Raw genomic sequence first — 16,106 nt, forward strand, 5'->3', positions numbered from 1 at the left:
AGAATTGGATAAAAACTAGAATGAATGGGGGAAGGGCCTAGATCAATGTAATCAGGAACTTCCTCACCCTTAGAGCTGCCTAGAATACGCTGTTGCTGGAGGGACTAACCCCACCAATGACTCCCAAGCACTGGATGCCAGGGAGGTTTGCAACCTCTGCCTTAGCAGAGCAGCTAAACCAATGACACCCATCCACAGACATACATGGCCCAGCTCATCAGGAGGATCTGGGGCCAGTGCTGGGAGGTGGAAGCCACTGTGCTTCTCTGCCCTCTTCTCAGCCATATTCAGTAGCTTCTCTGGTGGAGCAGGGGGCTATGGAGAATGGTTCCAGCCACACTCAGTGGTTCCGATTTGGCTCCAAATACTTAAAGTAGTGCTGAGAGCAAGTACTCTGGAGTTAGTCAGCCTGAATCCTGACTGTACCATTGGAGCAGGATAGTTAACCTCTCTAAATCTCAGCTTCCCATCAGCCAACAAGGAGATAATAGTACCTACCTCACATGAGGTCTACAAAGACAACATGAGATGATATACGTAAACCACGTAGTAGCTGGAACTTAGTAAATGCTCAACACATGTTGCCATTATTATCATTATCATTTTCCATGCCTAACAGTGTGTCGCTCATAATAGGCATCCCATACATATTTGTTGGATGAATCAATGAATATTCTGCCCACTTACACAAAGAAAGAAATAAGGGAAAACATTCTACTTAATCACTCTCCTCTGAGGTTGAGTAGGGGATTAGATAGCAAAGCTGTTGACCTAAGTGATTTTTAAAATATTATAGTGAATATTTTCTATTTATTTTGCCATCTTCCCGCATTGTTTTTGGGCCTTTCCTTTCAGAGCACCTGTTTGTAATGAAAGGCCATTCTGATTCATTTCTTGCAGTGTATGGTTGTCACCTCCCATTCGGTTTGTGTAGTTGCCTAAAAACCATGTCATCTAGGGAAAGTTATTTACTGGAACATGATATTGCTAAAGCTCAGTGTTTCTTTCCTCCAATTACAGACTGAAGCTACAGCAAGGGGTCTCAGTGAGGCTTTAGGCCACCTGCTGGAGTGTGGGAGGAGGAAGACAGAAAGGGAACCAAAAAAGAGTTCCAGCGGCCACACATAGAAGCATGATATTTGGAAGGAGAAATAATATTGACCAAAACCCTGAAAAAGCTGAATAGACTCAACTTACCTCTAGTGTTGTCTGCATCCCCCCAAAATTAGATAACCTCTGTGGTCCCTTCTAGCCTAAAATTTCTGTCTCTGCATCAGCTTCATTCTGTTCAAAAAAGAGAATGGATGGATGTGTTGCAGCACAGAGTGAAGAGTGGCCAGTATGACTGGGGCCCAAGACAGAGGGAGGCCAAAAGAAAGAGGGAAGGGGAGCAGAATCAGGAAGGTTCGCCAGGGAAAGTGGGCTTTGAAGAATACAGAGAAGTTCTGCAGGCAGAAAAGAAAAAGAAGGGGTTCTGGCCAGCAGGAAAATCACGTGAGCCGTGAGCTGAAGGACCCAGCACACTGGGGACTGCAAGCAGTCTGGCAGGAGGTGAAGCTGAAGGGCTGGGTCAGGTGGCAAGGGCTTCACTCTGCTGAGACTCAAATGTGAACATGACAAGCCGTGACTAAAGGGCCTTACATGGAAGAGTGATGTGGAAGATGGCATTTTTAGACAGTCCTTTTGGCTATGGTGGGAGAATACACAGAAGGACGAAGGGCCTCTTGTGTAAAGCAAACAGGTGGAACCTTGTCCAGGCAGAAGTGTAACATATTAATTATTAAGAACAGGGACTCCGGAGTTTTCCTAAGGTGATAAAGAGCTTCTGCCCTTTCACCCCAAAACAAGGAGATGAGAAAAACACACACAAACACCATCATCTCAGAAACTAAGAGACATCGCAACCATGAACTACATAGTATAGGAAGCTAAAAGATAACAGTGACTGACATAATAGGCTGAGAAGGATGAAACTTAAGAGGCAAGTCCCAACAAGAAGGTTGTTGCCTTCCTGAAAGCTGAGAAATTGCAGATGCTGAATACAGCTGAAGGTGGGATGAAGTGTCAGGCTTAAAACGGGGGTTATTTGAAACTCTGTGTAAGAAGTAAAATACAGAGGACAGGAGATCAAGGCGAACGCAAGGCAGGACTAGATTGTGGCTCCAGACAGAGCAGCATGCGGAGGCTCGCATTGTGAATTTTAGCTCCAGATTGACTGCAAGAACTAACCAGCAATCCTGAGAGGACCCACAGACCCTCTGAAAGAAGTGGACTGCTCCTGGAGGACCCAGGAGACACCCCAAATACTATGATCGCCCCAACTGTGGAAGTGGGAAAGGGAGACCCTCATCTCCTGAACACACACTGGAGAAGCTGAAGGTCTGTTTGCAGAAGAAGTTCCCAACTTTACCTGGAGCTGAGTCAAGAGCCAAACCGAGCAAAATACAGAGGTAGAGGAAGCTGTAGAAAGGCCCTGGGAGCTCGCTGGGTCCCCTAGCAGGGCGTTCCTGCCTGGCACCACAGGGATCCATCAGGAGGGTGGACAGAGGAGCAGGGGGTAAAACTCCACAGGGAGAAGGAATTCTCTAGCTGAACTTTATGACAATTTGAATGGGGCAAGAAGAAACTCCTGGCCAGAACTCCAGGGAGGGCATGAATCTGGCTTGCAGACCCCACAGGTGGGGAAGAACTAAAGCCTTTTCTTTAACAGCTGGGAGGCAGAAAGCCTTGGGCAAGTTTTCAAGCCTGACTCGCCCTCCACCTGGAGACAGAGTCAGGGCTGTTGTGGGGGCACAGTGGGAGTAAGACCAGCCCTTCAGGTTGCCTGGAAGCTGGATGAGGCCTGTGACTGCCAGTTTTCCCCCACTTCCCTGACAACCTGCATGACTCAGCAGAGACAGCCATAATCCTCTTAGGTACACAACTCCAGTGACCTGGGAACCTCGCCCCATCCCCCACAGCAGCCACAGCAAGACTGGCCCAAGGAGAGTCTGAGCTCAGACAGGCCTAGCCCTGCCCCTACCTGATGGTCCTTCCCTATCCACCTTGGTAGCAGAGGACAAAGAACATATAGTCTTAGGGATAATAGGGCCCTGCCCACTGCCAGTGCCTCTCCACACTACTGCAGCTGATGCTTTCTGGAAAGTACCACCTCCTGGCAGGAGACCAACCAGCACAAAACAGGGCATTAAACCACCAAAGCTAAGGACCCCTATGGAGTCATTGCATCCTCAGCCACCTCCACTGGAACAGGTGCTGGTATCCATGGCTGAGAGACCCATAGATAGTTCACATCACAGGACTCTGTGCAGATAACCCCCAGTACCAGCCCGGAGCTGAGTAGACTTGCTGGGTGGCTAGACCCAGAAGAGAGACAACAATCACTGCAGTTTAGCTCACAGGAACCACATCAATAGGAAAAGGGGGAGAGTGCTACATCAAAGGAATACCCCATGGGACAAAATTCTGAACAACACCCTTTAGCCCTAGACCTTCCATCTGATGGAGCCTACCCAAATGAGAAGGAATCAGAAAACCAGCCCTGGTAATATGACAAACCAAGGCTCGTCAACATCCCCAAAAGATCACACTAGTTCACCAGCAATGAATCCAAACCAAGAAGAAATCCCTGATTTGCCTGAAAAAAAAATTCAGGAGGTTAGTTATTAAGCTAATCAGGGAGGAACCAGAGAAATACGAAGCCCAATGCAAGGAAATCCAAAAAATTTTACAAGAGTGAAGGGAGAAATATTCAAGGAAATAGATAGCTTAAAGAAAACAAGAAGCAAAAATTCAGGAAACTTTGGACACACTTTTAGAAATGCAAAATGCTCTAGAAAGTCTCGGCAATAGAATTGAACAAGTAGAAGAAAGAAATTCAGAGCTTGAAGACAAGGTCTTTGAATTAACCCAATAAATAAAGACAAAGAAAAAATAATAAGGAAATATGAACAAAGCCTCCAAGAAGTCTGGGATTAAATGACCAAACCTAAGAATACTTGATGTTCCTGAGGAAGAAGACAATTCTAAACACTTGGAAAACATATTTGGGTGAATAATTGAGGAAAACTTTCCAGTCTTGCTAGACCTAGACATGCAAATACAAGAAGCACAAAGAACACCTGGGAAATTCATCACAAAAAGATCTTTGCCTAGGCATATTGTCATCAGGTTATCCAATGTTAAGACCAAGGAAAGAATCTTAAGAGCTGTGAGACAGAAGCACCAGATAACCTATAAAGGAAAACCTATTAGATTAACAGCAGATTTAGGCTGGGCGCAGTGGCTCAAGCCTGTAATCCCAGCACTTTGGGAGGCCGAGACGGGCAGATCACGAGGTCAGGAGATCGAGACCATCCTGGTTAACCTGGTGAAACCCCATCTCTACTAAAAAATACAAAAAACTAGCCGGGCGAGGTGGCGGGTGCCTGTAGTCCGAACTTGGGAGGCTGAGGCAGGAGAATGGCATGAACCCAGGAGGCGGAGCTTGCAGTGAGCTGAGATCCGGCCACTGCACTCCAGGCTGGGCAACCGAGCGAGACTCTGTCTCAAAAAAAAAAAAAAAAAACATTTATCAGCAGAAACCCTACAAGCTAGAAGGGTTTGGGGCCCTATCTTCAGCCACCTCAAACAAAACAATTGTCAGCCAATAATTTTGTATCCAGCGAAACTAAGCATCATATATGAAGGAAAGATATAGTCGTTTTCAGACAAACAAATGCTGAGAGAATTCGCCATTACCAAGCTACCACTATAAGACTTGCTAAAAGGAGCTCTAAATCTTGAAACACATCCCGGAAACACATCATAACACAACCTCTTTAAAGCATAAATCACACAAGACCTATAAAACAAAAATACAAGTTAAAAAGCAAACAAAAAACAAAAAAACAAAAATTCACAGGCAACAAAGAGCATGATGAAAGGAACAGTACCTCACATTTCAATACTAACATTGAATGTAAATGGCCTAAATGCCCCACTTAAAAGATACAGAACTGCAGAATGGCTAAGAACTCACCAACCAACTGCTGCCTTCAGGAGACTCACCTAATACATAAGGACTCACATAAACTTAAAGTAAAGGAGTAGAAAAAGGCATTTCATGCAAAAGGACATGAAAAGCGAGCAGGGGAAGCTATTCTTATGTCAGACAAAACAAACTTTAAAGCAACAGCGGTTAAAAGAGACAAAGAGGGACAGTATAGAATGGTAAAAGGCCTTGTCCAACAGGAAAATATCACAATCCTAAACATATATGCACCTAGCACTGGAGCTCCCAAATTTATAGAACAATTACTAATAGACCTAAGAAATGAGATAGACAGCAATACAGTAATAGTGAGGGACTTCAGTGCTCCACTGACAACACTGGACAGGTCATCAAAACAGAAAGTCAACAAAGAAACAATGGATTTAAACTATACGTTGGAACAAATGGACTTAACAGATATATACAGAACATTTCATCCAACAGCAGCAGAATACACATTCTATTCAACAGCACATAACTTTCTAACTTTCACCAAGATAGATCATATGGTAGCCCATAAAACGAACTTCAATAAATTTAAGAAAATTGAAATTATATCAAGCACTCTCTCAGACCACAGTGGAATAAAACTGAAAATTAACTCCAAAGAAGCCTTCAAAACCATGCAAATACAGGGAAATTAAATAACCTGCTCCTGAATGAGCATTGGGTCAAAAACATAAGACGGAAATGAAAAAATTCTTCAAACTAAACGACAATAATGACACAACCTATTAAAACCTCTGGGATACAACAAAGGCGGTGCTAAAAAGAATGTTCATAGCCCTAAACACCTGTAACAAAAACACTGGAAGAACACAAACAGACAATCTAAGGTCACACCTCAAGGAATTAGAGAAACAAGAACAAACGAAACCCAAACCCAGCAGAAGAAAGGAAATAACCAAGATCAGAGCAGAACTAAATGAAATTGAAACAAACAAACAAAAAAAATACAAAAGATAAATGAAACAAAAAGCTGGTTCTTTGAAAAGATAAAATTGATAGACCATTAGTAAGAGTAACCAAGAAAAGAAAAGAAAAAATCCAAATAACCTCACTAAGAAACAAAACAGGAGATATTACAAACTAACACCACTGAAATACAAAAGATAATTCAAGGCTACTGTGAACACTTTTATGCACATAAACTAGAAAACCTAGAAGAGATGGATACATTCCTGGAAAAATACAACCCTCCTGGCTTAAATCAGGAAAAATTAGATAACCTGGAAAAGACCAATAACAAGCAGCGAGATTGAAATGGTAATTTAAAAATTACCGACAAAAAAAAGTCCAGGACCAGATGGATTCACAGCAGTATTCTACCAGACATTCAAAGAAGAATTGGTACCAATTATTTTGACGCTATTCCACAAGATAGAGAAAGAAGGAACCCTCCCTAATTCATTCCATGGATCCAGAATCACCCTAGTACCAAAACCAGAAAGGATGTAACCAAAAAAGAAAACTACAGACCAATATCCTTGATGAACACAGATGCTAAAATCTTTAACAGAATACTAGCTAGCCAAATCTAACAACATATCAAAAACATAATCCACCATGATCAAGTGGGTTTCATGCCAGGGATGCAGAGATGGTTTCACATATGCAAGTCAATAAATGTGATACACCACATAAACAAAATGTAAAACAAAAATCACATGATCATCTCAATAGATGCAGAAAAAGCATTCAACAAAATTCAGCATCTGTATGATTAAAACTCTCATCAAAATCGGCATACAAGGGACATACCTTCGTAATAAAACCCATCTATGATAAACCCACTGCCAACATAATACTGAATGGGGAAAAGTTGAAAGCATTCCCCCTGAGAACTGGAACAAGACAAGGATGCCCACTCTCATCACTCCTCTTTAACATAATACTGGAAGTCCTAGCCAGACCAATCAGACAGGAGAAAGAAATATAGGGCATCCAAATCAGTAAAAAGGAAGTCAAACTGTCACTGCTTGCTGATGACATGATCATTTACCTTGAAAACTCTAAGGACTTCTCTAGAAAGCTCCTAGGACTGATAAAGGAATTCAGCATAGTTTCCAGATACAAAATTAATGTACACAAATCAGTAGCTCTTCTATACACCAACAGTGACCAAGGAGAGAATCAAATCAAGAACTCAACCCCTTTTACAATAGCTGCAAAGAAAAAAAATACCTAAGAGTATACCTAACCAAGGAGTCAAAAGGCCTCTACATAAAACTACAAAACACTACTGAAAGTAATCATAAACTACACAAACAAATGGAAACATATCCCATGCTCATGGCTGGGTAGAATCAATATTGTGAAAATGATCATACTGCCAAAAGCAATCTACAAATTCAATGCAATCCCATCAAAATACCATCATCATCCTTCACAGAATTAGAAAAAAAATTCTAAAATTCATATGGAACCAAAAAAAGAGCCCGCACAGCCAAAGCAAGACTAAGCAAAAAGAACAAATCTGGAGGCATTACATTACCCCACTTCAAACTATACTGTAAGGCCATAGTCACCAAAACAGCATGGTACTGGTATAAAAACAGGCATGTAAACCATTGCCACAGAATAGAGAATCTAGCAATAAAGCTAAATTCTTACAGTCAACTGATCTTTGACAAAGTCAACAAAATCATAAAGGGGGCCAAGGACACCCTATTCAACAAGTGGTGCTGAGATAATTGCCAAGCCATATGTAGAAGAATAAAACTGGATTCTCATCTCTCACCTTATACAAAAATCAACTCAAGATGGATTAAGAACTTAAACGTGACACCTGAAACTATAAAAATTATAGAACATAACATTGGAAAAACCCTTCTAGACATTGGCTTAGGCAAGGATTTCATGACCAAGAACCCAAAAGCAAATGCAATAAAAACAAAGATAAATAGTTAGGACCTAATTAAACTAAAGAACTTTTGCACAGCAAAAGGAACAGTCAGCAGAGTAAACAGACAACCCATGGAGTGGGAGAAAATCTTCACAATCTATACATCTGACAAAGGAATAATATCCAGAATCTACAACGAACTCAAATCAGTAAGAAAAAAACAAACAATCCCATCAAAAAGTGGGCTAAAGACATGAATAGACAATTCTCAAAAGAAGATATACCAATGGCCAGTAAACACATGAAAAAATGCTCAATATCATAATGATCAGGGAAATGCAAATCAAAACTGCAATGTGATACCACCTTACTCCTTCATGAATGGCCATCATCAAAAAATCAAAAAACAGTAGATGTTGGCATAGATGCAGTGAACAGGGGACACTTCTACACTACTGGTGGGAATGTAAACTAGTACAGCCACTATGGAAAACAGCATGGAGATTCCTTAAATAACTAAAAGTAGGTCTACCATTTGATCCAGCAGTCCCACTTACTGGGTATCTACCCAGAGGAAAAGAAGTCATTATTCAAAAAAGATACTTGTACATGCATTTTTATAGCAGCCCAATTCACATATATACAATGGAATACTACGCAGCCATAAAAAGGAATGAATCAACAGCATTTACAGTGACCTGGATGAGATTGGAGACTATTATTCTAAGTGAAGTAACTCAGGAATGGAAAACCAAACATTGTATGTTCTCACTGATATGTGGGAGCTAAGCTATGAGGACACAAAGGCATGAGAATGATACAATGAATTTTGGGGAACTTGGGGGAAGAGTGGGAGAGGGACGAGGGATAAAAGACTACAAATATGGTGCAGTGTATACTGCTTGGGTGATGAGTGCACCAAAATCTCACAAATCACCACTGAAGAACTTACTCATATAACCAAATATCACCTGTACCCCGAATAACGTATGGAAAAATAAAAATAAATAAATAGAATCTGTGTAAGAAGTAGCTGGACCTGCTATTCCCCTCTCCCACTGTGTGGGAGACAGGAGGATTTTTCTCTAGAGAGCTAATGAAGCTTTGACCGAAGGACCCCAAGAACAGAGGAGAGCAGGGATGAGGCACTGAAAACAGAAATTAAGAAAATATCTGCATACTAACCAGGGAGACCCTCCCCAGCTCCTTTCCCCTGCACAGATATTGGAACTCCAGTAGCCAGTTTATGCTTGCAGGCAGGATATTGAAGGAGTGTAATTCTTAGGAAGAACTAAACTTTCCCAGAAAAGACATTGGACATGGGCTCATTGCCTCACCAACCAGCAGTGCAGCCCACCTAGCAGTAGCCCCCTCGCCCCGCCCCCACAGAACTGCCCAGTCATCTTTCTGTTGCCTTACTCTTAAATCTGAACAAACATGAAGAATCACCAAGCACCTGAGGAAAGCCTCCTACAGGAAGGATCATCAAAAGAAAAGAAGCATCAATTCAAAAAACAGAAGAGGCCAGGCACGGTGGCTCACGCCTGTAATCCCAGCACTTTGGGAGGCTGAGGCGGGCAGATCACGAGGTTGGGGGTTAAAAACCAGCCTGGCCAACATGGTGAAACCCTGTCTCTACTAAAAATACAAAAATTAGCTGGGCACAGTCGTGGGCGCCTGTAATCCCAGCTACTGGGGAGGCTGAGACAGGAGAATCATTTGAACCTAGGAGGCAGAGGTTGCATTGAGTCAAGATTGTGCCATTGCACTCCAGCCTGGGTGACAGGGCGAAACTCTGTCTCAAAAAAAAAAAAAAAAAAAAAGAAATGTTTTTAATGTGTCATTAATATCCTCAGAGAGACTGAAGAAGATATTGTATCCATAAAACAAGAATAGTGTACTGTTTTACAAGAAAAAAAGAATTAGACTTGAAAATTAAAATGATGTTTAAAAATCTTTAATTCATTGAAAGGTTGGACGATAAAGTTGAGAAATCTTACAGAAAGTTAAAAAGATAAATTGATGGGCATAAAGGGAGAGTAGACAGGAAAATTAGAGACTAATCAAAGAGGTCCCATATATATTTAATTGGAAATCAGGAAAAGAGAATAGAGAAAGTGGAGAGGAGGAAATGATCAAAGAAATAATACAGGAAAACATCTGAGGGCTGGACAGACTGAAAGGACCAATGGAGTAACTAATAAAATTAGTGGAGGAAAAAGAAATTGTGCCATGATGAAATTTAAGACTACCAAAAAAAGATAGTGAAAGTTTGACTTGTCAGTAGCAACACTACAAGCTGAAAAACAAAGGAATGGTGCGTTCAAAAATTCTAGATACAAATTATTGCCCATCTAGAATTCTGTATCCAGCCAAATCATCACTCAGGTATACAATATTCAGATATTCCAAGTCTCCACCAAAAAATAAATAAAATAAAATAAAATAAACTTACTATGTACATACTCCCCTTCCGGAAGTTACTAAAGAAAATATTCCATCCAAACAGGAGAATGAAAAAAAAGGAGAGGAAAACACAGGATCCAGGAAAGAGAGACAAAGGGACCCCCCAGGCTTCGAAAATAACTAGTCCAGATCGGAGCAAAGGAGACAAAGAAGCATAATAGAAAATAGGAAATTCGATCAGCAGACAGATTTCACCATGAGGAAAATTTTAGAGGTTATTGGAGGATAAGGGGAAACTTACCAATAGAAACTAAGGAAATGAAGCAAATGGGCAGAAAGGCAATTAATTCCAGGAAAAATAAAAATTTGTCCATAGCATATTACTTGGCTCCTCAGTGTTGTATTATGGGCAGAATAATGTGAGCACTGAATATTGATTTAACCAAAAATTGTGATACTGGAAAAATGGAAGAGAGAATAGGAAAGAGCTGAATCCTCATCTACCACAATAGGAAATCTGAAATTGATGAAACGAGAAAGAAGTATACGCATTTAATTTAGAAATATGCAGATAGCAAGAAGCAGCTACAAGAGTTAAGTGTCTGCCTCTGGGTGGTAAACTAGGGGTAAAGCGGGGGAACAGGTAGATGGCGTGAATACAGCATTGTTCATTTAAGGGTCTTTCAGGACTATTGGATTCTTACCTTACACTATGTGTGTGGCACTCTCTCTATGTTGCTTTTTTTCCTTTTTTCTTTTTTTTTGGGGGGAGGGGTGGTATTTATTGGTGGGTATGAGTAAGGAGGGGCAGCACAGTGGACGCCCTCTCAAGTGCAGGGCTTTAAAAAACATAAGGAAAAGAGCTCTCTGAAGTCACATTGATTCAGATTTGAATCTCGGAGCAACCGTTTTGCTACCTTTTTGATCCTGGGAAAATTATTTTAAGCTTTCTGAGTCTCCGTTTCCTCAATTGTAATATGAGGCAAATACTTTTATTAGCCATCACCTTTCATAGGGTTCTTTAGAAACAGGTCAACTGCCTGACCCACGGAAAAGCCCTCAATAGAAGCTTTCTGCCTGTTCTAATTACCTGGCACCCTTCATTCCTCTCTGGACATCTTGACCTCTTGCTCTTCATCAGTTATTCAGGCCCAGTGTGGATTTAGCCCCCCGGTGTGTTTGTATGTTTCACCTTAGCTCTAACGTGAAGAAGAAGGTGTTGTTTTGTTTTTGTTTTTTTTTTTCTTGTTTAAAAAAAAATAAGCTGGTGACCCTTGATCTAGAAATCAGTTCCTCTGAGGAGTGGCTTTGGTGATGGAGGAACACTGTTCCCCCTGTGGGAAAGGAAAACTTGAGACATACTCTTTCAGCCACTGGTGAGCAGAAGCTTAGGTGAGAACCAGACATCTTAGAAGGCTCCAGGATCTCCCATTCGTGCCCACAAACATTTCCAGCCTTAATCCCTTTTGCTGATGTAATAAGATTCTTCAGCTGGATGATGAAAACTGAGCCTATGGTGTTGTGATTATGAGCTCAGCTACCTGCCACTGGCAGGTGACAGCTGCACCTGTGAGGCTGGCTGGTCAGCTTCCCACACACCCAGGGTGCCTGCGGCCTCCTGCACCCTAAGCCCTGCCCTGACCCGGCCACTAGTTATTGAACAGGGAGTGAGGTTTCCTGGTAGAGATTATTTATTTTACTGCCAGGATTATGCTATATGCAAATCACAGGTCCAGGCACTGGGGATGACATAGAGATACATGTACATTTGGCCTCGAAGGAGTTTGCCATTTAATGAGGGAGATAGGTGATCACCATCCAATAGACAAGGAAATAAGTGAAGTGGGTAAGAGAAGGGCTGCTGGTGGGCTGCATGTGGGATAAGTCAGACTTTGGGTCTACATGCGGGAATGCTGCTTTGGAGCTTCTCATGCAAGCCTGGAGCAGGTGAGCACCCAGCTCAGGTGATTTTCTTTAAGCAAAAGCAAGTCTTCAAACTTGTGTGATGTTTTATCCTTAGGACAGCAGTAGGAGTGGGTGGTCTCTGAATACTGACAGTCCTTATGGAGGAGGATAGTGCCTTGTGGGCAGGGTGACCCTACAATTCATTAGCCAGACAGGGACACTTGAGAGTGAAGGTAGTGAAAGATAAGCAGCATTCCAGGACACGTATAGCCAGGGCTTGCCCTGGCAAACCAGACATATGATCTCCCGACTTACGGGAGCTTGGTAATTATAAAGCGGAGTACAGTCAGTGACCTAGGGACCAGAAGAGAATAGATTCTGGCTGGGCACAGTGACTCATGCCTATAATTCCAGCACTTTGGGGGGCCGAGGCAGGAGGATAGCTTGAGGCCAGAAGTTCAAGATGAGCCTGGGCAACATAGTGAGAACTTCATCTCTACAAAATTAATAAATAAATTAGCCGGGCATGGTAGCATGCACCTGTAGTCCCAACCACTCATGAGGCTGAGGCAGGAGGATTGCAGGAGCCTTGGAGTTAAGGCTGCAGTAAGCCATAATTGCACCAGCCGAGGCAACAGAGCAAGACCCTGTCTCAAAAAAGAGAGAGAGAGCGAGAGAGAGAAAATAGATTCCTATTCAGTCTGAATGTCTAGGTCTCATGCAGGTTCAAAAGGCTTCTCAGGCAATTCTCCCAGACACCCTGGGTAAGAGCCACTGGCAGTAGAGGGCCCTGGTCTCTCTTGACACATTTCCTCCTCAGAATGACTGCTCAGGGGGGTCCATTTTCACCAGTGACCAGCATCAGTCCGCCTCTCTGGTTAGGACTCCTCAAGGAGCCCCATATGTTCTGGCCAAACTACTTAAAGATTAAATGTATATTTTCTGCCTCCCTGGCCCCTTAGCTCCTCCTGCATGGAAACCAATTCAGAGTTTGTCTTGGTGTGGTTTTTAATTGCCCTGCCAAAGTCCCGCCCCCTTATAGTTCTTTTCAGAGAGGAATTCTTATGCCAAAACCACTTCACGGTGATTTCACACTGTAGTAAATAATGTAGAAAATGCTCTAAGCGCTGGGCGCGGTGGCTCAAGCCTGTAATCCCAGCAGTTTGGGAGGCCGAGGTGGGTGGATCACGAGGTCAGGAGATCAAGACCATCCTGGCTAACACAGTGAAACCCCGTCTCTACTAAAAATACAAAAAAATTAGCCGGGCGTGGTGGCATGCGCCTGTAGTCCCAGCTACTCGGGAGGCTGAGGCAGGAGAATGGCATGAACCCGGGAGGCGGAGCTTGCAGTGACCCGAGATCGTGCCACTGCACTCTAGCCTGGGCGACAGAGCGAGACTCTGCCTCAAAAAAAAAAAAAAAAGAAAAAAGAAAATGCTCTAAGCAATTGCTGTTTTATCAAAGAAATTAACAGTTGATGTGAGAGGACAGCCCTAATGACCTAGCACTGTTACCCCATTTCATTCTGTATCCTGATAGAATAAAGGTCATAGAGTAACAGAATTTACAGGGTAAAAGTATTCCTATTTATGTTATTTGTCTCTTCCACCAGCCTGTGATTTCCTGGAAGACATAAATTACATTGTTAACATAAGATATCATTAAAACCATCACCGGGCTGGTCTGAAGGTAGTGACTTATCTCACTTGATTGTTCACAGTTATAGATCAAACTTCTTGTTCTACTGTTTCCCCTCTTCTCACTACTGTACTTGACTGTCTTTGTTAACAATTAAAAACAATAAAATAAATGAAACCATCATTGGCATGGACATATTTGTGGGGTCTCCTAAATGAGTATGGTTGAATGGAAGGCAGCCTGGTCATAGCCCCACCTCTCTTGCTGACACCAGAGAGACTCCTTTCAGTCCTTACACCCAAAACAGACTTTCCTTTGTGATCTTTGTTTATAGCAAATCATATTCTTCGCAGGCCACCTGAGGCAACTGGGAGGTGGCCTCCTCCTCCTCTTCCCTCCCCATCCCACAGGGACAGTTCTGTTGTCTCGGTTCAGCTCTGCCTGGTCTTCTGAACGCTGGGGTCTACCTGTTAAACACGGCAGGGCGTGGTCAAGACTCTTCCCTCCAGTTCCCACAGGCTCCAACTGTTGCTCTTTAATGGCTTTGTGGAAAATGGGGCACTCTCTCTCTTTCTCTTTCTGTCTCTCATTGGACTGTGTTTCCTGTTTTCTTCTTCATTGTCATAAAAATCCTAGACACTGCTCAGGGTCCCACTGGTAGGAGATTGTCCTCATCTCTGACAGATCTTTCCCATGTGGCTTCTCCTTTCTGGAAATTCACTAATGTTCACCAGCCCCATCAAGAAAACTATGAACACCTACGTTATTGTAACTATGAACACCTTATACACATCCTTCTAACTTTAGATTGGATATGGATTAAATGTTGGCATCACCTGGTTCTGTCCGATTGTCTCATCTGGCTCCTTAGAAACCAAAATGGGAGAATTGACATGTTTTGGTTATTAAGTCATAGTTCCAGCTGTCAGACCATACTGCTTGTGCTAAAGGAATAGGGAATACTGTGCGTGAATGGCAGGAAAAAGGTAGACTCTAAGGGGCGTTTATAACCAACATAAATATGTAATAAAGGCAATGTCAGTATAAATTAAATACATACAAAATAAAGGGAATTATTACTATGTAAGCATAGGCTCCAGAGATGTTTCAGTTTGGTCTCCTTCTCCCCCTACCACAGAAACCAAATGACCGTGATCATAAAGTGAGACTGGCACTGGGAAATGGCTTGCGAGGAGATGTGTGGAGACAATTTGTCAAGAGATTTGGAGACATATGCATCTATGAGTTCTATGCTGCCACTGAAGGCAATATTGGATTTATGAATTATACGAGAAAAGTCGGTGCTGTTGGAAGAGTAAATTACCTACAGAAAGTAAGTAACATTGAAAAATGAGAGCATACGTAGCCAGTTTTCAGAATACGGAGTCTTCTTAAAAGCCAAGTCGTGATGATGTTATCAGAAGTCAGGCAGCATCAGAGCCATGGCCCATTCCTATCACCAAGAGAGGTTTTGCTCATTCTCTGTGATGATGACTTCAAAACATCAGATCCTCCAATTAAAAACATCTCAACTTCTGTTAAGAACAATCCATTGTGCCCTTGCCATCTGCAACTTAGGCGAAGTCTTCCTGATGCCGTTTATACTTGTATGTGATAAAACACCTGAAGGTTACAAGTTCCATAAGCTTATAGTACACTGTGAAACCTAGTATTTCCCTTTGTGTCGTGCAGCACCATCACCTGGGGAGTTTTTTTATATGCACAGATGCAAGACCCCACCCGTTAGGCTTTGGATTCAGTTGTTCTGAGGTGGAGCCCAGGCATCTCGGTGCTAGGATCTGGTGAACATTTATGTCCACCTAATAATTCCACCAGAAAGATTTTTTGTTTGTTTGTTTGTTTTCGTTTTTGTTTTTTTGAGATGGAGTCTCGCTCTGTCGCTCAGGCTGGAGTGCAGTGGTGCAATCTCCGCTCACTGCAAGCTCTGCCTCCCGGGTTCACACCATTCTCCTGCCTCAGCCTCCCGAGTAGCTGGGACTACAGGCGTCCGCCCCCACGCCCAGCTAATTTTTTGTATTTTTAGGAGAGACAGGTTTTCACCATGTTAGCCAGGATGGTCTCGATCTCCTGACCTCATGATCCGCCCGCCTCAGCCTCCCAAAGTGCTGGGATTACAGGCTTGAGCCACCGCGCCCGGCCGGATATTTCTTATTTTTAAGCCAGCTCACATAGCCGTCTCTTTTCCCTGTCAGTCATTTTATTTCCTGTGGGTCTCTGTTGTCTTTTTTGTACTCAAGCAGTCAGTCGTCCAGATAACCA

The 16,106-nt window shown here is 42.6% G+C and overlaps 1 protein-coding gene across 2 annotated transcripts in view; it reads left to right on the top strand.

The window, feature by feature from the left end:
* The window catches only part of LOC116275846 (very long-chain acyl-CoA synthetase-like), a 53,950-nt gene that overhangs the window by 25,608 nt on the left and 12,236 nt on the right, over positions 1-16,106 (top strand). For both annotated transcript variants that reach the window (XM_031668702.1, XM_031668703.1), the window contains one exon: positions 14,965-15,159. In XM_031668702.1, the coding sequence (XP_031524562.1) occupies positions 14,965-15,159 (195 nt within the window). The remainder of the gene's footprint in view (positions 1-14,964; positions 15,160-16,106) is intronic.

Source organism: Papio anubis, chromosome 7 (genome assembly GCF_008728515.1).
Source record: "Papio anubis isolate 15944 chromosome 7, Panubis1.0, whole genome shotgun sequence".
Taxonomy (NCBI): domain Eukaryota; kingdom Metazoa; phylum Chordata; class Mammalia; order Primates; family Cercopithecidae; genus Papio; species Papio anubis.